This window comes from Gigantopelta aegis, chromosome 15 (assembly GCF_016097555.1).
Source record: "Gigantopelta aegis isolate Gae_Host chromosome 15, Gae_host_genome, whole genome shotgun sequence".
Taxonomy (NCBI): Eukaryota; Metazoa; Mollusca; class Gastropoda; order Neomphalida; family Peltospiridae; genus Gigantopelta; species Gigantopelta aegis.
In genome coordinates, this window is record NC_054713.1 from 30,191,542 (window position 1) to 30,215,459 (window position 23,918).

Consider the following 23,918-nt stretch of genomic DNA (forward strand, 5'->3'; position numbering starts at 1 on the left):
ATTCATCGGTCAAACTATTACTACGAACTTCAAATATTTTTCTACGATACGAACATTTAGGGAATTAAAAATCAAAATATATGTACAAATGTTTAAAAAAAAATTATTTTATTATTTTGACTGGGTTTTTTTGGAACTATTCTTTGGTGGATACTGTTGGGTGTGCACCGGTAACGGCACGTTGAATATATTGTTATGGCTGGTAGAGCTTGTTAGTTGTTACAGCAGCGACAACGTAAATATACTTTTAAAATCGTTAAAGATTGACAATGGATAATAAAGAGAATAACCAACTCACTACGAGGAATTACGGATTATCTGTCCCTCGTGAATTAATGCTGTAAAACCCTCGCCAGAGGCTCGGGTTTACACCATTAATTCACTCGGGACAGATAATCCGTAATTCCTCATAGCTCGTTAGTTATTCTCTAAATATATATATATATATATAAACATTTCTTTCCATTACCTGTAAATGTCTCTACCAGGGCCTTATACATGTAGCCTCTATTACAAACTAGCAAGGAAAATTAGGCAGAGTTACGTCCCCTAACCACTCTCCAGTTCCGGTGCATTCAGCTAACAGCAAGCAGTTGTTTGTGGATCTTCAGCTGAAATTTATGCATGGCATCATAAACGCCCACATACGTGGGTTTAAAAATAAAGAATGATACATGTAAAAATTAAGTTGCTGAAATATTGCGTTTTGTTATAATTGACAAATATAAGAGATGTCACCCACCCTGATTGTTTTGGTTTTCTTGCATGGAAATTTTTGGGTTTTTAAAGCTGCAATCTCGCCTCACGTTAATTATCATTATTTTATTTAAACATACAAACACTGCTTTTCAAACAGGTGAATTTGAAAGGAGTCAGGCAACCTCGAGCCGACGTACCACTATTTTTCACTCTGTGCCACCCCTGATATACATTGCATTATAAAGTGTAAATTTTGCTGTAATAACATCTAAATATATAATTTAACCTAAAAACATCTACCTAGTAACAGTACTTGTTTTATTTACATCAAAATATTTGTACAAACATATTTATGTTAGTCTTGCATGCTGATTATTTAAGATAGGTAGATATCCAACATGCTAAAATGAAGACATTGCTATACACATAATTATTAGTGTATGTGGCAGGAAAAACAAAAAAACAAATATTTAAAAAATAAAACCCCCACAACAACTGTACCCTCCCAAAGAAAACCCAGTAACAACAACTCTGCTCCAAAATAAACAATAGCCTATGAAACAAACCCATGGATGGATCCTAAAAGAGAACATTTTTCTGGTTGATTTGCACACTTAAAGTGTTTGATATTCCTGTTTATTTAAGTTTATGTGGGAGGGAGACACTGTCACAGTATACCGGCCTCGGTGGCATTGTGGTTAGGCTATCGGTCTACAGGCTGGTAAGTACTGGGTTCGGATCCCAGTCGAGGCATGGGATTTTTAATCCAGATACCGACTCCAAACCCTGAGTGAATGCTCCGCAAGGCTCAATGGGTAGGTGTAAAACCCAGGCTTGCAAGCGGGCCCTTATTTTCCTAATTTTCCTTATTTTTGGACAGCAGCCCTAATATTCCTTATTAAAGCTTCAAAATCCTAAAAAGCCCAAAAATTTTGGTGAAAATCCTAAATTTTGAAATTTTTTGATAAATGCAACATAAAATAAGTGTTGGAATTAATTAAATCTAGCCTTAATATACTTTCAGATAATGAATATGTTGAATTAATGTATTTCTCAGAAGACATCTTGGTGGTTATCAGCATCATATTCAGCATGGATTTGCACCATATCAGATTACTTTAATCTGGTTGTATTGATATGCTGAATATCGCTGTTGATGACCATTGGCATGTTCTTCTGAGTTGGTAATTAGCTTTTGTATTTATGGTCTCCCTGGAGGTGAGTACAGAATGTTTTTCTTTTATATTGATTATTGAATTTCAGTCCTTATTTTTGTCAAAAAATTCCTAAAAATTCCTAAAAATAGCCCTTATTTTTTAAGAATTTTGCCCTTAAAAAAGCCCTTATTTTTCACAAAATCTTGCTTGAAAGCCTGAAAACCACTTACACCTACCAGTGATCCATAACTGGTTCAACAAAGGCCATGGTTTGTGCTATCCTGCCTGTGGGAAGTGCAAATAAAAGATCCCTTGCTGCCTGTCATAAAAGAGTAGCCTATGTGCGACAGTGGGTTTCCTCTAAAAAAAAACATTGTCAGAATGACCATATGTTTGACGTCCAATAGCCGATAAAGATAAAAAATCAATTTGCTCTAGTGGTGTCATTAAATAAAACAAACTTTACTTTACTTTACTGTCACAGTATGGTTGGGAAGATGGCATTTCATGCAAAACATCCTATCAGTGGATCTTTTGGGTTATTTTCCAACATAGCCAGAATCTGACCAGTAATTGGGTGCGGGAAAAACGCCCTTGTGTAAAACACTTGATGCTTGAGATGTTTGGGTGGTAGGACTGAAACACCTCAGTGGATCCATTAATTTTTGCCATCTCAACCAGTGACTCTTGTATTAAATGCAGTGGTATGTGCTGTCCTGTCTGGGAAAGTGCATATAAAAGATCCCTTGCTACTAATGGGAAAATGTAGCGGGATTCCTCTGAGACTATGACTGATATATCAAAGGTCGTGGTATGTGCTATCCTGTCTGTGGGATGGTGCATATAAAAGATCCCTTGCTGCTAATTGAAAAGAGTAGCCCATGAAGTGGCGATAGCGGGTTTCCTCTCAATATCTGTGTGGTCCTTAACCATACAAATGTATGTCTGACGCCATATAACTGTAAATAAAATGTGTTGAGTGTGTCGTTAAATAAAACATTTCTTTCTTTTTTTCCTCTAAGACTATATATGTCAGAATTACAGAATGTTTGGCATATTCAATAGCCGAAGATGAATTAATAATTTTGCTCTAGTTGACTGCTACAAACATTAGCACACAACTGCATACACATTAGCTATGCAGACACTGGTACTCTGAACAAGAAGTTTCTTTTGTTTAATGACACCACTGGAGCACATTTGGTAATTCTGACTCGTAGTCATTAGAGGAAACCCGCTACATTTTTCCATAAGCAGCAAGGGATCTTTTATATGCACTTTCCCACAGACAAAAAAGCACATACATGTACCACGGCCTTTATCCAGTTGTGGTACACTGGTTGGAATGAGAAAAAACACGATCAGCTGAATGGATCCACCTCAAGCAAGCACTCAACCGACTGAGCTAAATCCCGCCCTCTGGTACTCTGAACAAGACATTTTAGTCATCAAAAAGGGTCTGTTAATCTAAAACATCTTACAATGGATGCAGACTCAGGACCAACTCTATAATATTATTTTGTAATAGTTTTTATTTATTACTGACAGCAAATAGATAGGGAACAAGTAGACAGAAGTGAACCCTTCATGTTTGTTGTCACTCTCCTAGGTTTAAAAGAAAGAATGAAATTGCCATACCCGTAACTCTTTATATAATTAGTTTTTGCACCCTTAAATATTCTAACAATACTGTATATTTACTATTCAACAGGTTCTAACCCACAAGCTGGTTATGGGGCTCCACCAGGCCAATATGGAGCACCACCAGGCCAATATGGAGCACCGCCAGGCCAATACGGAGCACCGCCAGGCCAATATGGAGCACCACCTCAAGGATATCAGTATCAGAACCAGCAGTATACCCAGGGTCAACCTCAAAGTTAGTCGAGTTTTGAAATATGTTAACTGTCAGAAATTATTCTTTTTCTTGTAATTCAAGAAAACTTTGGAGACCAGTGTATTATTATTAGTCTCCTACTGGTCGAAACGGAGGAAACTATAGGTTTCATCTCTGTCCGTCCATCCGTCTGTCTGTCTGTCTGTTCGTCCTGATGTTTTTTTCCACAATGCCTAGAGATATTGAGCTGAAACTTTGTGTATAGCTTTAGCATGTACTGTTATATATCAAGTTTGACTTTCATGGCAAAGAACTCTCTGGCGAAGTCAGAGTTTATGCCCATGACAGGCATGCTTGAACAGTTTTCTTATGGAAGCATGCATGCCAAAACTGTCCCATACCCATTGCATACCCAAATATTCAATCTTTTACACAAATGATGATAATAAAGTTTAACACACTTGGAAGCAAGCACATGCAAATTCAAATAATAAAAATACAAACACATTTGTTAGCCAAATTCAAAGTGAAGAGAGAACACTTCTCAAACTGAATTAAAAAAAAAAAGCACGAGATTCTAGAAAAACTGTTTTCATCGTCCAGCCAATTATAATTCTACAGTACGATTGGCTAGACAACAAAAATACTTCAATGTAAATTATGATTTTCGTAAAACACCCTAGTATTTTACCATGAAAAGATAAAGTAAATATGGCCTCATATCACGCCTATCCATAAGTAATGTTCCTGACATTCCATTATAAGTAACACTAGTATTGGTGATTAATATACAGCCATGTCCGGTGTATTGGTGCGTCCAGTGATTCGGTACATGCGGTGATTCGGTACACTTGGTATTTTGCTTAACTATGCTAAGGAAGTTGTCATGTTGTCGGGTTTTTTTTAGCAAATCAAGTATGAACATATTTATTGTTAATGGTGAAATTAATTTTTTTTAGAATTATCAATAATTATATCATAATAAAAAAAAAAAATTCATTCACGTGTTTTCGTGTATAAATGTGAAGCAGTTCAGCCTTATTGATATTAAGAATGTTAAAACCAGTCCAAAAAACACCTTTCCCAGCATTTAAATTTTTTTTTAAATTGTATATAGTAAACAGTATAATTTTTTTTTCGCTTAAAGCCGCACACCCTAGTTCCATCCAGCGAAAATAAATTATAATTTGGTTAATCTACAAACCTGTAACACACTTAGATCAAGAAAAATCTCACAAATGAACAACAACAAATCGGATGTTGATTGCGCGAACCATGCACGAGAAAACAAACCGAACCAAAATGATAACGGTCACGTGGTATACCAACGTCTATGACATTGAAATGGAAATATTCCGTCTAAAAATAGATTAGACCTTGTCTGCCCAACGTTTTTTTCTCAAACGTGCGTCCGTTTTCAGAAATACGAAAAATGCATTTTGTGGTATTACAAACACCAGGATTAACAGGATTACCAAAAAACACTTCAGGTGAATGGATATGTATATCCTAAATAATAAATGGTAAGTAAAGTGCAATTTTATTTGTGAAAAAAATGGGTTTAATAGTGAAAAACAACGCCGTAATGGTTAACAACTAGCCGTAACTAGGGTGTGTCCCTTTAAGTACTTTTTTTTAAACTGAAAAGGAAAATTCAGAAAACTGAAAACAAAATGAAAGTTTTAACACCTTACTTGACAGTCAGTCCAGTTCACAATTAATTGTCACATTGTTACAAAAAATAAAAGCAAAATAAGATCCACGTGTGCGCACATCCTACCCGAGAAAACAAATCCATTTAGGGATCTTAGGCATGCATAACAATAAACATCCGTCTGCAGTAATGACAAACTGTGCCACGCAAAAAAACGATCCCGAAACCAATGTGTCATGTGTGATTTTTAACAAGACAAAACAAAAAAGTACTAAAATAATCCTGGGACAGTAGTGTAGCGTTTATGGGCTACAGATCGAGTGAGGTCATGAGCAGTCTATAAATAGTGGGGTCAACGATCCACATCTACTGCGCTGAATCACCAGACATGCAAATCATTTTATATACAAGGGGTTGTTTACATTTATGCACAATTTAAAAAAAATTATTTACTACAGACGTAAAACAATTTGTAGTGTATGTCAGATTATGCACTGCTTCATTGGTGAGAGACACATTTTATTAAGTATTTCACAGTTGTCACATAGAAAATGGTCTTTGAATGTTTAGGTGCGCCGATACACCGGACAGCACTGTATTTATATACAGTGAAACCTCTCACAACCAGACCCTTTGTTAACTGGAATTCCCTAAAAACCAGACTTTTTAAATATCTGTACAGAATAGAACCTCTCTAAACCAGATTCCTCTTAAAACCAGACTTTTTACTTGGTCCTGAGGGTGTCCGGTTTAGAGGGGTTTCACTGTAGTAAGAAGAATAATCAGAAGAAAAACCAAATAAAAATAATAACCAAGGAAATATAAAAGGATAGATAGGTAAAATTTGGTATCAACTTGTTTCAACCAAGTGATTAAATATGATGTATCAATATGAATTAGGGAGGAATCTAGCCCAATGGTAAAGCACTTGCCCAATGTGCGGTCAGTCTAGGATCGATCCCCGCTGGTGGGCCCATGGGCTATTTCTCGTTCCAGAGTGCTCCACAACTGATGTACGGTAACAAAGGCTGTGGTATGTACTATCCTGTCTGTGGAATGCTGCATGTAAAAAAATCACTTGATGCTAATCAAAAAGGAGTAGCCCAGTGCATTCCGGCAATGGATTTCCTCTTTCATTATCTCATTACCTGTGTATCCTTAATCATATGTTCAACACCATATAACCTTTTGAAATTAAAATGTGTTGAGTGTGTCATTAAATAAAACGTTCCAATAAGTCATTAATAAAACATTCCTTTCTTTTGCACACCAGTGCAACCAATGCCTGGACAATCTGGACAACCTGTCAAGTGGATGAATCAGCCTGAGGCGATTTCCGGTTGTCCGCCAGGCTTGGAGTATCTCACACAAGTAGACCAGCTGCTCGTCAAGCAACAGGTGGAACTTCTCGAAAGTAGGTGCATTTTTTTATTTCTTTTTTTTTATTATTTAATTTTTTGGGGTCTCACTTTTACGCAGTTAAAAGGTGAGATATAGATATTACTTTTCCCATGGCAGCATTAACTGTGGCAACTTTTGTGTTAAAGTTTAACATTAAAGTTTCACATTTAGATAAATTTTTCATAAACTAAAAGTCCCAGGTCATTCAAACTTGGTTCATAGTTGCACCTATGCATGTTCATCCCAGTGCATCGAAAACATTTATGGTAGGCAAGACATTTCATTTAATTGTAACAAATACTTTTAATGATGTGATGGTGTAATTTTTCTAATACAAACAAGAGAGATGGAGGGAGGGAGGGAGGGAGGGAGAGAACATGACAGACAGAAAGTGAGATAGAGACAGAGCGACAGAGGTAGAGATTGAGACAGACAGTTTGATGTTGTGTCTGTTTTGTCTTGTATTTTGATAGTTATTGTTAATTGTAATTCTAGTCATAAAATTTAATGTGCTTTCAGTCTAGGATCGATCCCCATTGGTGGATTCATTGGGCTATTTCTCGTTTCAGCCAGTGCACCATGACTGATATATCAAAGGCTGTGGTATGTGCTGTCATGTCTGTGGGATAGTGCATATAAAAGATCCCTTGCTTATAAGGGAAAAACGTCAAAATTATTTAATAGCCGATGATTAATAAATCAATATGCTCTAGTCAGTGTTCGAAATAAGCACGTGTCCGTTTATCTTGATGAGTGAATATTTGCTTGGACAAGCAAGATGTACATCAATGGTTGTCCAGCGGACAAGTCAAATGTTCAGTGCAGTTTCATTTTGAGCAAAACTACAGTCCTTGTACTTGAATAAAATAAAACTTTTGACAAGTGAAAATATTACTGGACAAGTAGATTTAGCAATGTGCTTGTCCGGTGGACAAATAAAAAATTCTGGTTATTTCTATCGCTGCTAGTGGTGTCATTAAACAAAACAGACTTGAAATTGTCCAACTCATAAATCAGAAAGTGAAACTTCATATTGGCAGTCTGTTGGAATTTCATCGTCTGTTATAATTGGTTTGTACCAACCAGTCACCTTTTGATTATTGATTATGTGATGGTTTGGAAATGTATAAAATTTAAGAAGGATTTGAATCATTAGAACCAAGCACGTCGTGTCATGTACACCTGAATAAACTCTATAAATCACAAATTGTACCTTTAATACCTGTTCAATATTAGTTTCCTTTTGTTTTGTTTAACAACACAACTAGAGCACATTGATTTGTTAATCATTGGCAATTGGATGTCAAACATTGGGTATTTTTGACATATAGTCTTAGAGAAAAAAAACCTACATTTTTCCATTAGTAGCAAGGGATCTTTTATATGCACAGTCCCACAGACAGGATAGCATGTGCCACAGCCTTTGATATACCAGTTCTGGTGTACTGGCCGTAATGAGAAATAACTCAATGGGTCCACTGACGGGGGTCAATCCCAAACCGACCGCACATCAAGCGAGCGTTTTACCACTGGGCTATGTCCTGCTCTTCTGATTATAATTGATCACTAATGCAACTTGCAGTGTAACTCAGATTTGGATAGTGAGTAAAATTATTAATGTCTTCTCTGCAGACTGACTGGCCTCGGTGGTGTCGTGATTATAACTGATCACTAATGCAGCTTACAGTGTAACTCAGATTTGGATAGTGAGTAAAATTATTAATGTCTTCTCTACAGACTATGTTTTACTATGTTTTACAATAATGAGTAGTGTTACATGCTTAATATAGCCAGTGGTTAAAAAAGTGCTGTGCAAACATTTCTGTGTATTAATTGTATTTGCTGTTATTTTTTCAGTGGTTACTGGGTGGGAAACTGCTAACAAATACAAAGTTGTCAACAATCTGGGTCAGCAGGTGTATTTTGCAGCAGAAGGTAAGGGAAATAAACATGGTTTTGGGTGACTGGGCACCTGCCAGTTTTCAACCTGGTTGAAATACATACAGGGATGTGAGAGCTATGTGGAAACGCATAAACGCACTTTTCCATTTCGTCTAAAAAACCCAAAAACATGATGTTCATTATTGTTGACTACACGAGGTTCATTTGCATATTTTCACAGTTTCAAGTTTATGATGTGTGCCTTGTATTATAAGTTATAACCAGTTTAGATTTGTTAGCATTGAATGCAATGTTTGACAGTTCCATGGGTTGCAAACAACAGTTTTCCTTCAGGGGCCCTTGAGTGGCCCCTGGTCTCCGGGCCGCAGTAAGATTTTTTGTTCCAGCCCCTCTCACATCCCTGTACTTATCATAGATGGCAACTGGTGTCAATAATTAAAAATTGATGGATTTGACAGCCAATCGAATGTCTTTAAATCAGTCTGCAACATATATTGGAGATCAATGTGTGATACCATAAATATGACACACGGTTTTCTCAAAGGAATATGTAAGACAATGTATTATCAGTGGCTTCTATCTGAGATGGGCTCTTTCTGGGGTACTGCAGGCATAGGAGAAAAAAGGTTTATCAGCCGTAAACTTTCCACTGTAATACAATTTACCAGGACCATAGCTAGCGGTGGGGGAAAAAATCCGGAATAAATTATAGAAACTTAAAGAAAATTCTCTTCTTAACCATTTAAGGAATTTTAGACTATTAACTACTCAGTTGCCCCCCACACCCACACCTCCCACCCCCCGACAAAAAATCCTAGCTACGACACTGTTTACTCTATACTTATTGGGACGACATTGTGCAAAATAAAACCTGAATGTTATCCTTCAATAAACTTCAGAAAATGATGTCATTAAGTCAAATGGGACATTATTACATAAAACAGGTCATATGGAAAGGATGTTTAAAACTGAGTTATGAGTATTTTTAACTAAATAAGTTGTTTGTAATTGTTAGAATTGTTTGTAATGTTTTGTGTGAAATGATCAGTGAATAAAGAGACTGTCCTGAGTTCGTAGCCATAAATGTAAGATGTTTCTCATTGGCAGAATCAGTTTAGCAACTACAACTAACGTACATAGTAAAGATAGTTTCTTGTTTAGAATTTACCAGTGTGTGTAGATTTAATGTGTTTTCATTCGTGTGCTAATGGTTACATCAGTAGTCATTGTTGATTTTCTTCTTAATACATATGTACATAGTATATTATATTTTTCCATACATACGAAATGACTGGAATGTAAAATCAGGTTTGGGCTACTACAAACACTAGAAAGACAACGAACCCCTTATTTATACAGGAAGGAAGGAAGGAAATGTTTTATTTAATGATGCACTCAACACATTTTATTTACGGTTATATGGCATCAGACATACATGTATGGTTAAGGACCACACAGATATTGAGAGAGGAAACCCGCTTTCGCCACTGCATGGGCTACTCTTTTCCATTAGCAGCAAGGGATCTTTTATATGCACCATCCCACAGACAGGATAGTACATACCATGGTCTTTGTTACACCAGTTGTGTATATACATGTATACATGTACACATACTTACATGAAAATATCTTTAATACAGTAAATTACTCTTATAACGAACCGGAAGGGACCATGATAGTTAGTTTGTTATAGCAGTAGTTCATATTGTACATATTAACAAATGTTAATATAATATATGGAGATAAACGGGACTTTACGATCACTTTGTTCAAAGCATGTTCATTATAAATGTACTTTACTGTATGTTAAACAGTGCTTATGTTTGCAGTAATCTTTTAATGATATTCTTCCTAATATATTTTTCCATACGTACAGAAATGACTGGAATGTAAACTCGGGTTTTGGCTACTACAAATTTTTACATTAGAAATGACAACAAACCCCGTATTCTAATTCAACACATTTGTAAGAACGAATCTGATTGGATCCCTGCTAAAAATTTCAGGTGGTAAAATCACCGATATACCAGTCGCAAATTTTCTGGCAGAAATATGTCATAGGTTAAGCGAGGAACAGGGTTGTTTTGTAATGACGTCATAAAGACAATTTCTGTAGCGTTCATATTACGTACAGAAGTCGTTAAATACTGAGAAGTTTTTATGTCAGAAATGAACATGTTATTCTTTATTAGTCATTATCTAATCATGAGAGCAGATTAAGTATGTCAAATTACATATCTATGTTCGAGCCGCTAACTGTCCGACCACCCATTGTCTGTTAATGGGCTGCCTAATGACGTCACCAGCTGGTGACATTTATAGGCTTATTCTTACTACAAATGTGACAATTTCCTATTTAAAATCAACCAGCAAACAGTTTAATTAGAATAGGGATAACCCTACTGTGTTTTCTGATTTGCGTACGTATATCGGTGGTGTTACAGTAGCAGATTTACCGTTTTATTGGCTCCGCTAACGCGTAGGGTTATCCCCTAATTTATACAGATACATGTCCTTATATTCTAAACAGGAAAATATCTTTAATATTATAAACAGGAAAAAATCTTTAATATTATAAACAGGAAAAAATCTTTAATATTATAAACATATAACTATTTTTAATATTATAAACAGGAAAATATCTTTAATATTATAAACAGGAAAATATCTTTAATATTATAAACAGGAAAATATCTTTAATATTATAAACAGGAAAATATCTTTAACGTGTAATGTTAGTCATCAAACGGGATCTGTTAGTCGTAAACATATAACAATGGCAGCAAACTCAGGAAGTCTCTTTAATAGTCAAACATTTTGTGTAAAAATTGTGACTAGTACATCAATAAATTCATCAAAAATGACAAACATGCAGTCCATATTTGAATATCAGAACTTACAAGAAGTGTGCTGGTTTCAAACTGTTTACCGTCTCTCTTTGCTTATTTCAGAATCTGATACATCAATAAATTCACCAAAGATGACAAACATGCAGTCCTTATTTGAGTATCAGAAGTTACAAGCGGTGTGCTGGTTTTAAAGTGTTTACCATCTCTCTTTGCTTATTTCAGAATCTGATATGTGCACTAGACAGTGTTGTGGACCACAGCGAGGATTTATTATGCATATCACTGACAACATGGGACAGGTGTGTTATATACTCAACTAAATTAATGAAGTACCCATAGTTTGTTTGTTTGTTTTCTTTAATGACACCACTAGAGGCACATTGATTTATTAATCATTAACTGTTGGATGTCAACATTTGGCTATTTTGACATATAAATCTCTTTTGAATATCGAACGGTACTTGCAACTTAACTTTGCGGTACATGTCAAAAGGGCCCTGTCAAAGTTTAGATGCAGTAACTTTGGATTAGCTGTAGACACTGGCAAATTTAACAATATAACCTATGAACAAAGATGGTGCCATTTTGGTAGAAATAATGATGAGGTTTTTTTTATTGAAGACCAACTACATGTATTACTCGATTATTTTTGTGAAGCTGATGTCTTCTACAAATGAACTATTGCTGTATAATTTTTTGTCATTGTTTTTATATCGGGTATCTGTAATAAGAAAGCTAAGTGATGATGTTTTGTAAGTTAACCACTTGCATGCGAAAAAATATATGTGGTTTTTTGTGTGTATTTTGGGCCTATGGCCGTAATATTGAATAAACTTGTTCTTGTTCTTAGAGAGGAAACCTGCTATATTTTTCCATTAGTAGCAAAGGATCTTTTATATGCACAATCCCACAGGCAGGATAGCACATACCACAGCCGTTGATATATACCAGTCATGGTGCACTGGCTAGGACGAGAAATAGCTCCAATGGACCCACCCGATGTGCATTACATGAAGTAATGTCAGTGATGTCATGACATAATGGTCCAATGTTTACAGTACAAAATAATGCGACTGAATGCATTAGAATTTTATTTTTTAATTTTATTTGTTATAAAACCACAACTTATAAAAGTATATTCCATTTCACGTTTATGAAACAAATGAGTCAAACTTTTCTTTATTCACCGGTCAATTTATGGTAGACAAGATTTTCAATTCCACAGAATTCTTGTGTTTCTTTGAGGTTATCCAAGTAGAGAGGGAGTTCAAGTGTTGTGCTCTTTTTATTATTTTTATCTTGTGTGTTTCTATGAGGTGATCCGTGTACAGAGGGAGTTCAAGTGTTGTGCTGTTTTTATTATTTATCTTGTGTGTTTCTATGAGGTGATCCGAGTACAGAGGAAGTTCAAGTGTTGTGCTGTTTTTATTATTTATCTTGTGTATTCTAGGAGGTGATCCGAGTACAGAGGGAGTTCACATGTTGTGCTGTTTTTATTATTTATCTTGTGTGTTTCTGAGTACAGAGGGAGTTCAAGTGTTGTGCTGTTTTTATTATTGGTCTTGTGTATTCTAGGAGGTGATCCGAGTACAGAGGGAGTTCACGTGTTGTGCTGTTTTTATTATTTATCTTGTGTTTCTGAGTACAGAGGGAGTTCAAGTGTTGTGCTGTTTTTATTATTTATCTTGTGTGTTTCTGAGTACAGAGGGAGTTCAAGTGTTGTGCTGTTTTTATTATTTATCTTGTGTGTTTCTATGAGGTGATCCGAGTACACAGGGAGTTCAAGTGTTGTGCTCTTTTTATTATTTATCTTGTGTGTTTCTAGGAGGTGATCCGAGTAGGGAGGAAGTTCAAGTGTTGTGCTGTTTTTATTATTTAACTTGTGTACTCTAGGAGGTTATCCAAGTACAGAGAGAGTTCAAGTGTTGTGCTGTTTTTATTATTTATCTTGTGTGTTTCTAGGAGGTGATCTGAGTAGAGAGGGAGTTCAAGTGTTGTGCTGTTTTTATTATTTATCTTGTGTATTCTAGGAGGTGATCCGAGTACAGAGGGAGTTCAAGTGTTGTGCTGTTTTTATTATTTATCTTGTGTATTCTAGGAGGTTATCCCGGTACAGAGGGAGTTCAAGTGTTGTGCTGTTTTTAGTATTTATCTTCTGTATTCTAGGAGGTTATCTCAGAACAGAGGGAGTTCAAGTGTTGTGCTGTTTTTAGTATTTATCTTGTGTATTCTAGGAGTTTATCCCAGTACAGAGGGAGTTCAAGTGTTGTGCTGTTTTTATTATTTATCTTGTGTGTTTCTAGGAAGTGATCCGTGTACAGAGGGAGTTCAAGTGTTGTGCTGTTTTTATTATTTATCTTGTGTGTTTCTAGGAGGTGATCCGTGTACAGAGGGAGTTCAAGTGTTGTGCTGTTTTTATTGTTTATCTTGTATATTCTAAGAGGTGATCCGAGTACAGAGGGAGTTCAAGTGTTGTGCTGTTTTTATTGTTTATCTTGTGTATTCTAGGAGGTTATCCGAGTACAAAGGGAGTTCAAGTGTTGTGCTGTTTTTATTGTTTATCTTGTGTATTCTAGGAGGTTATCCGAGTACAGAGGGAGTTCAAGTGTTGTGCTGTTTTTATTGTTTATCTTGTGTATTCTAGGAGGTGATCCAAGTACAGAGGGAGTTCAAGTGTTGTGCTGTTTTTATTGTTTATCTTGTATATTCTAAGAGGTGATCAGAGTACAGAGGGAGTTCAAGTGTTGTGCTGTTTTTATTATTTATCTTGTATATTCTAGGAGATTATCCGAGTACAGAGGGAGTTCAAGTGTTGTGCTGTTTTTATTGTTTATCTTGTATATTCTAGGAGGTGATCCGAGTACAGAGGGAGTTCAAGTGTTGTGCGGGTTGTCCCTGGTGTGCTGGGATTGATTGCTGTGCTCACTTCCTGACCGTTGAGTCGCCTGTGGGACACCCAATCGGATATGTCAGACAGATGTAAGTTTGTCCATACACCTATACATTAGTCAGCTTTATGGGACATGTCATTGCAGTTTAATAGAGTATAATCATGTTAATGTAATATAATGGTGATATTTAAAAATTGAAAGGTACAGAATTATACATTTATCAACATAACACCTCTCAACTAGTTTTTGTCATGCAGAAGAATGTATTGCATATTAAAACAAAGACTTGTGTATTACATGTTTAGATATCATTTCTGTATTACATATTAAAATAAAGACTTGTGTATTACATATTAAAACAAAGACTTGTGTATTACATATTTATAGATATCACTTGTGTATTACATATTAAAATAAAGACATGTATTACATTTTATATGTGTCATATATTGCAGATTAAAATTAAGTTTTTTGAATTAAGAACTATTAAAACAAAGTTTTGTGTATTACATATTTATACAAAAACATGCATATTGTATATTAAAAGAAATACTTATAAATGTATTACATATGAAAACAAAGACTTGTTAATTACATGTTAAAACAAAGACTTGTGTATTACTTATTTAAATATGACTTTTGTATTACATATTAAAAATAAGTCTTTTGTATTAAGAATATTAAAAAAAGGTCATACATGTATGCATTACATATTAAAACAAAAACATGATTAATATATATTAAAAGAAAGACTTATCAATGTATTACATATGGTATTATATATTATAACAAAAAATTTACTATTATTTATTAAAAGAAACACTTGTGAATTACATATTAAAACAAAATGTTGTGTATTATATATTATTAAAACAAAAACTTGAGTATTATATCATAAAAGAAAGACTTACGTGTTACATATTAAAACAAAGACTTGAGTATTATATAATAAAAGAGTAACTTGTTTGTTTCAGGGGAAGCTGCTGGGAACCACGGTATGCACTTCTTGATGCTGACATGAATATGATTCTCCAGATTAAGGGCCCATGCTGTATTTGTCAGGGACCTTGCTGCACCTGGGATCAGGAATTCAATGTAAGAAACACACAGGGGATGTGGCAGAAACAATCACATGTATGGTTTTAAGTCTCGGGGAAAGTTTTTGTTTTTATGGGAAAATTTGAAGGAAATTATGAAACTTTCAGGTCGAAACTTTACTTACATATAGGAGCGGGATGGATGTAGCTCAGTGGTAAAGAGCTCTCTTGATGCGCGATCGGTCTGGGATTGATCCCCGTCAGTGGGCCCATTGGGCTATTTCTCGTTCCAGCCAGTGCCCCACGACTGGTAAATGAAAGGCCATGGTATGTGCTATTCTGTTTGTTGGATGGTGCATGTAAAAGATCCCTTTATTGTTACTAATGAAAAAAAAGTAATTAGTTTCCTCTAAGACTATATATGAGAATTACCAGATGTTTGACATCTAATAGCCGTTGATTAATAAATCAATGTGCTCTAGTGGTGTTGTTAAAAAATATATAAAGATTTAAGTTTACTAAGCCTGTTTATGTCTTACATGCGTGTAACTACACACATTTTCAATGCTTAAACACCTGTTTATATCTTATATGAATGAAACTACATACAGTTACAATGCTTAAACACATGTTTATGTCTTATACATGTACATGTAACTGCATACATTTACAATGCTTAAACACCTGTTTGTGTCTTGCACGTGTGTGACTACATACAGTTACAATGCTTAAACACCTGTTTATGTCTTACACGCGTGTAACTACATACAGTTACTATGCTTAAACACCTGTTTATGTCTTACACGCGTGTAACTACATACATTTACAATGCTTAAACACATGTTTGTGTCTTACACGTGTGTAACTACATACATTTACAATGCTTAAACACCTGTTTGTCTTCTACATGTGTAACTACATACAGTTACTATGCTTAAACACCTGTTTGTCTTATACGCGTGTAACTACTTACATTTATAATGCTTAAACACTTGTTTATGTCTTACACACATGTAACTACATACATTTTCAATGCTTAAACACATGTTTATGTCTTACACGCGTGTAACTACATACAGTTACTATGCTTAAACACATGTTTATGTCTTACGCGCGTGTAACTACATACAGTTACTTTGCTTAATCACCTGTTTATGTCTTATACGTGTGTAACTACATACATTTACAATGCTTAAACACCTGTTTGTCTTCTACATGTGTAACTACATACAGTTACTATGCTTAAACACCTGTTTGTCTTATACGCGTGTAACTACATACATTTACAATGCTTAAACACTTGTTTATGTCTTACACACATGTAACTACATACATTTTCAATGCTTAAACACATGTTTATGTCTTACACGCGTGTAACTACATACAGTTACTATGCTTAAACACATGTTTATGTCTTACGCGCGTGTAACTACATACAGTTACTTTGCTTAATCACCTGTTTATGTCTTATACGTGTGTAACTACATACATTTACAATGCTTAAACACCTGTTTATGTCTTCTACGTGTGTGTGACTACATACATTTACAATGCTTAAACACCTGTTTGTCTTATACGCGTGTAACTACATACAGTTACTATGCTTAAACACATCTTTATGTCTTACGCGCGTGTAACTACATACAGTTACTATGCTTAAACACATGTTTATGTCTTACACGCGTGTAACTACATACATTTACAATGCTTAAACACCTGTTTATGTCTTCTACGTGTGTGTGACTACATACATTTACAATGCTTAAACACCTGTTTGTCTTATACGCGTGTAACTACATACAGTTACTATGCTTAAACACATCTTTATGTCTTACGCGCGTGTAACTACATACAGTTACTATGCTTAAACACATGTTTATGTCTTACACGCGTGTAACTACATACATTGACAATGCTTAAAACACTTGTGTATGTCTTACGCGCGTGTAACTACATACAGTTACTATGCTTAATCACCTGTTTATGTTTTACACGCGTGTAACTACATACAGTTACTATGCTTAATCATCTGTGTTTAAAAAAAACAGGCTTCGTAAATTTAGCTCTTATTGTTTTCGTTACAATATTTACCCAGCCAGAGTACGTACTTTAGAATTGTAAGTAAAAACAATGTGACGCTCATTGCACTTATTCCCATGCTGTCTGACATTGCATTTTTTTGCATACAATTTTGAAGATGTTGCTATTTTAACAATATTTGACCTATGGGCCGAATATTTTCACTGAACATGGCAAATAGCCATATAGTAATGGGTGTGAAATATAAAAGTTATAGTCCACATACTTTTTAAATAATTATATATTCAGTAGGGTTATCATTTTTTGCATGATATATCAGTATACCATTAATATTGCACATCTCTATTGGTAGAGTGCTCGCTTGAGGTGCTTGCATCGCAGAATCAAACCACCTCAGTGGATCCATTCAACTGACTGTTTTTTTTCTCGTTCCAACCAGTGCACCACAACTGGTCAAAGGCCATGATACATGCTTTCCTGTCTGTGAGAAAGTGCATGTAAAAGATCCATTGCTGCATTAGGAAAAATGTAGATGGTTTCCTCTGATGACTATAATTACATGTATGTTGAAATTATTGTTATAATTAGTAAGAAGGCCTCAGGGGAGAATAGTCTAGAACTAACTGAGTTACCTTCTATAAATAAAGATTTTATTATTATTATTATTATTATTATTATTATTATTACTATATGCTTGATCTCCAATAGCCGATGGTTAATAAATGTGCTCTAGTGGTGTCGTTATACTAAACAACCTTTAAGTCTGTTGGTAAGATGACTGAGTAGTGTTTATTCTCTATACTTTCAGGTTTTCTCTAAAGATGAGAGTACAGAGGTTGGTAAGATCAGTAAACAGTGGACTGGGCTAATTAAAGAGATGTTTACTGATGCTGACAACTTTGGTGTTACATGTAAGACATTTATATTTTCATCAAGTTTGTTTCATATTTACTCTTTGCTGGAAAAACCCCCCCCGTTGAATCATCGTTTCTAAGTCGTCAAATTTTATAATAAAGTGGTTTATATATATATATATATATATATATATATATCAGGGGTGGGGAAAAATAAAATGATCAATCGGTCCTGCTTGATGTCATCATTAACGGGGGGGGGGGGAAGAGGGGGGAAAAGAATGGAATAAAAATAATAACTTTTTTTTATCACATTAGTGATTCGAGTGGGGGGGGGGGGGGGAAAAACCCACAAATTGTATATATTTTACATAATGGAATAAATAATATAAAAAAAGGAATAAAAGTTATGAATTTAAATCCCATATATGTATAAAAAGTACCAGTATTCAGTACTGTGTCCTGAAAATTAATAAAAGATCGCACCATTGAAGCGTTTGACAGCCTGAGTTAGCACATGTTTAGACAAAGAGATTAATAATGTCATCACTGATTGGATGAAATTTGACTTTTACTGGCTCTTGAGATAACCAGTACATGTAGCTGTTCTGCTTACTCCCACTTGTTAACAAAAAATTGGAAACCTTTTGTTAATTTTAAAATCCTTTATAATTATTGGATAGACTACATTGAACAGTCAACAATAAATACATTTATAGATTATTTCAGTATATTTTATGCTATTTCAAGCAGTTTGTATTGCACAAAAGTCTTGCTTTGAACTGGGACACTCGACGTGACAAAGCTCTGTACATAGGTGTTGACAGGTGTTGATTGTAACCAGTTGCAAACTCTGGGTCCTTTGTTTTAATTGGAGTGTAATACCTTGATGGCTCTCTCACCAAGAATGGTGTTATTGTTAACGTCCATTTAATCTCTTGACTGGCTCAGCAACTTTGACAAAATTAATGTCTAGTCTAGTGGCTGTGGATTGACACTACTGTAGGTCCGACTTCAGTGACTGACGATATATACTTAGGCAGACTTTAAAATCACAGACGTCTGAAACACAGGCCATATTGACCACTATTTATTTATTATTTTAAATCATGTCTGGGCAGGCCGGTCCACTTGACGGATAAGAATTTGTGCCAGTAATAGAAATGGACAGGTGTTTCGGACCGACAAGAATGACAAAAGTGGGAGTGGCAAACACACGTTTAAAAAAAATTCTTTTGGTCTCAGAGATCGAGAATCGGTCCCAGACCGGGAGAAAAGGGCTTTTCCCCACCCCTGATATATATATATATATATATATATATTTTATCTTCAAAAATTGAGAGAAAAGGAAGAGAGTCATAAGGTATTAAATATAGAATATGGTAGATCAAAGTATACTGACATCAGTTAAGTATTTGTAATTTTTTGGTGTATTAGTTAGTACATGTAGTCCCATACCATTCTCACTGAAGAGGACTATAGGTTTTGTCTTTGTCTGTCCATTTGTCTGTTCCACATATAGTATTCAGACACTTTCTCTTCTTTTTCTTTCTCTTTTTGTTTGTTTGTTGTTTGCAGTGCCTTAAGATGTTGTGCTGAATGTGTAATTTTATCATGTATAGTTTTACTTTGAATTCTTGGGAATTTGATGATTTTTGATAGTTATAAGGCCCAGAATAAATTCACATGAAAGTCAAACATGATCTGGTCATAATTCTATTAAAAATGTTGGGCTGAGATATAAAAATTTGTTGGGTCCTGGAGGGACATGTACATGTATTACTTTACGTCACACAATAATTCACGAGAACCGTTGTTCTGTTCGCGTGTCGGTTACGCAACTTTAAAATCATGAGAACCGTTGTTCTGTTCACGTGTCGGTTATGCCACTTTAAAATCATGAGAACCGTTGTTCTGTTCGCGTGTCGGTTACGCAACTTTAAAATCACAAGAACTGTTGTTCTGTTTGCATGTCGGTTACGCAACTTTAAAATCACAAGAACTATTCTATTCGCGTGTCGGTTACACAACTTTAAAATCATGAGAACCACCAATCGGTAATGTTGTGAACAATTACATTCTAAAATTAAAAGTACCATATAGCAGTAACGAAAGTGGAAACCAGTTTATGTTTTTAAATACATTTGAACAACCAATGTAGCACAGAACCGTAGTTCAAGTGTTTTAGGATTAGGTAGGCCAAACTCATCAGTTATGAGAACAATCGGTTACTCAGGACACGTAACCACACAATCGGTTACCTGAGTAAAATTCACGTGAACTGACTTCCGTTTACCTAAGATTTTGTAATATTGTCCCCTGCTTTATAGTACTCTCAGAATGCTTCATTTGTTATTGTGTACAACTTTATAAGAATGGCATCACTATACAGAATCTCATTCGGTTGTGTTGTGCTGGTGGCTGTGAATTGTTTGGCTTTGTTTTCAGTTCCAATGGATCTTGATGTGAAAATGAAGGCGGTTCTCTTGGCAGCTGTCTTCCTCATTGTAAGTTGTTTATTTTCATGCAGACATTTAAATAATGAGTCGGCTGAGTTATGGAATCCCTGAGTTAAACATTTACAGATGTTAAATCATGTTTCTATGCAGTAAATACATTTGGTTAATTAACCGCAGCGGGTTATAGCCCAGTGGTAAAGCACTCGCTTCAAGGATCAATCATTCCAGCTAGTGCTCCACAACTGGTATGTCAGAGGCACATCCATAAAGAAACCAGTTTTGTCTAGCTATTTATTAGCATTCAGGCACTGATCCAGAGAGTACATCCTGTCAGAAAAAAAAATAAAAAAAAATATGAAAGCAAAGAACAACAGAGCAAAACAACAGCAACGAAACATTTGAACAAAAACCAGAAAAACAACAACAACAAGGTGAAAAAAACACCTGATGCACCTTATTTATTACTATTGCCACTGGTGAGGTATATATAACACTACTAACACAGATACGTCCATTACACCTCATTTATCTCCTACCTGTCAGGAATTCACATTTACAGGTAAATATAGGGCCAGATATAGCTCAGTGGTAAAGCGCTCGCCTGAGGCATTTTCGGTCTGTGATAGATCCCCATTAGCGGACCCACTGGACTATTTTTAATTCCAGCCAGTGCACCATGACTGGTATATCAAATGCCATGGTATGTGCTATCCTGACTGTGGGATGGTGCATATAAAAGATCTCTTGCTAATAATAGAAAAATATAGTGGGTTTGCTCTGCCTATTCATTAAAATGACCAAACATTTGATATCCAGTAGGCCATCATTAATAAATCAATGTGTTTTAGTGATGATGTTAAGTAAAACTAAGTTAACTTCATTAATAAACCAATCAAATTTTGCTGTTAATTTTTATGTTAATTTGTGTTTTTATGTAACAAATGCATTTGATTAACCAATCAAATTCCGCATTGTAATATATGTATATGCTGATTAAATTACTTCTGTTAGAATATTATTTAATTTTTCCAATTTGTCACAAGAGGTTCAGCTGATTAGTTGAACTAGTTTTTTACATTAGTATTTATAACTTTCCCCCTTTTTTCAGGATTTCATGTTCTTTGAGCAGAAACAGAACAACAATAATTAAATTCAGAAAAGTGGATGACGGTGAACCTACAGTGAACAAACTAACAGAATGATTGAAATTGTACCAACATTCCAATTTTTTTTCATGTGTGTAATTTTATGCTTCTTTTATATGTAATTTACATTTAGTCTAATATTCTTTGTGGAAGTCATTATATCACATGCATGTATCTGTGACGTGTTCAGAAGTCTGAGCGCTTGCTGACAATTTGACATGTATCATGTCTTCTGTCACATCACATTCATCTAATGTTGGGTGCAGAAACCAGTCTAGTGAGGGACCGCAATCACTCACTCTCTTGAACTCACCTCTGCTGATTGATGTTTAACATATTTCTCAACTTTAAATACCAAAGATTGCAAACCCAAATATTAGGGTTCGAGAGGATGGTTTGGGGGGGTGGGGGGGTGGGGGGGTATTTTTGTTTTTTTAAATATAGGCTTTTGTGCATGGGGTCTTAAAACCCCAAGCCCAAAGTGAATATTTTTTTATCAGTATGTTGTATAGAATCCCTTGAGGGCAGCTGGTATATTTTTAATTATACATTATATACATTATTTATGCTAGTGACAATCTAGACATCTCGTTTATTGATGTTATAACATCATTGGAACCGTCTGCTATCACAAACAGCATTTATAACCATAAACTCAGTGAATTTGCTACACTTTCTATATTATCAGGATCCAGTGTTCAAAAGATTTCAATATAATAGTTGAGAAAATTATTTGACAGTATACCATTTCGTTTTACTCTGTTATTAAGTGTTGGGGAAAAGGTTACGGATCGACACTGGGCTTGAAATAAGAAGTAAAATGTAACCTGCTGTTATTGTTTTTAAAATAGCAGGCCAAAATAAATATATATTCTCCTGGGGAGAGTTTTGAAGTTTTTGTCTCTCCAAGACAAAATCAGAAGGTGAGATGCTACTTTTCCGAAGGTCATAGGGATATGTTTGGCATTTATATAGGGCTTCTAGAATTTTCTAAAAATCCACTAGCCATGGGGTCAGTGATTTTTTTTTTAAATTCACTAGCCATGGGATCAATGATTTTCTAAATCTGCTAGCCATGGGATCAATGATTTTCTAAATCTGCTAGCCATGGGATCAATGATTTTCTAAATCTGCTAGCCATGGGATCAATGATTTTTAAAATCCACTAGCTATGGGATCAATGATTTTTAAAATCCACTAGCCATGGGATCAGTGATTTTCTAAAAATCCACTAGCTATGGGATCAGTTATTTTCTAAAAATCCACTAGCCATTGGATCAGTGATTTTCAAAATCCATTAGCCATGTGATCAGTGATTTTCAAAATCCACTAGCCATGGGATCAATGATTTTTAAAATCCACTAGCCATGGGATCAGTGATTTTCTAAAAATCCACTAGCTATGGGATCAGTTATTTTCTAAAAATCCACTAGCTATGGGATCAGTTATTTTCTAAAAATCCACTAGCCATTGGATCAGTGATTTTCAAAATCCATTAGCCATGTGATCAGTGATTTTCAAAATCCACTAGCCATGGGATCAGTGATTTTCAAAATCCACTAGCCATGGGATCAGTGATTTTCAAAATCCACTAGCCATGTGATCAATGATTTTCAAAATCCACTAGCCATGGGATCAATGATTTTCAAAATCCACTAGCCATGGGATCAGTGATTTTCAAAATCCACTAGCCATGGGATCATTGATTTTCAAAATCCACTAGCCATGTGATCAATGATTTTCAAAATCCACTAGCCATGGGATCAATGATTTTCAAAATCCACTAGCCATAGTAAAACATCTACTAGCCCTACTATACTTCTATATGTATCTTTATCTTTTTTTTTCTTTCTTTTTTGACTTTCCATCAGGCTATGAAAAAACTGTTGCCATCACCATGGGTGTTGGACTACCGTGTTCTAGAAGTTCTGAGTAACACCGTCCTTGAATGTGTTTTAATATTTCTGTCAATGTGTGTGTGGGTTTTTTCTGC

At 35.1% G+C, this 23,918-nt stretch overlaps 1 protein-coding gene across 4 annotated transcripts in view; it reads left to right on the top strand.

The window, feature by feature from the left end:
• Positions 1 to 23,014, top strand: part of LOC121390191 (phospholipid scramblase 2-like) — a 32,819-nt gene extending 9,805 nt beyond the window's left edge. The window contains exons 3-11 of one of the 4 annotated variants that reach the window (XM_041521949.1): positions 3,568 to 3,735; positions 6,621 to 6,761; positions 8,606 to 8,683; positions 11,722 to 11,798; positions 14,348 to 14,478; positions 15,365 to 15,485; positions 18,276 to 18,378; positions 20,770 to 20,828; positions 21,889 to 23,014. In XM_041521949.1, the coding sequence (XP_041377883.1) occupies positions 3,568 to 3,735; positions 6,621 to 6,761; positions 8,606 to 8,683; positions 11,722 to 11,798; positions 14,348 to 14,478; positions 15,365 to 15,485; positions 18,276 to 18,378; positions 20,770 to 20,828; positions 21,889 to 21,930 (920 nt within the window). In that variant the 3' untranslated portion in view covers positions 21,931 to 23,014. Of the gene's footprint in view, positions 1 to 3,567; positions 3,736 to 6,620; positions 6,762 to 8,605; positions 8,684 to 11,721; positions 11,799 to 14,347; positions 14,479 to 15,364; positions 15,486 to 18,275; positions 18,379 to 20,769; positions 21,366 to 21,888 lie in introns of those variants that run through there. The other 3 variants (XM_041521945.1, XM_041521946.1, XM_041521948.1) reach the window with 3 other exon arrangements.
• The last annotated feature ends 904 nt before the right edge of the window (positions 23,015 to 23,918 follow it).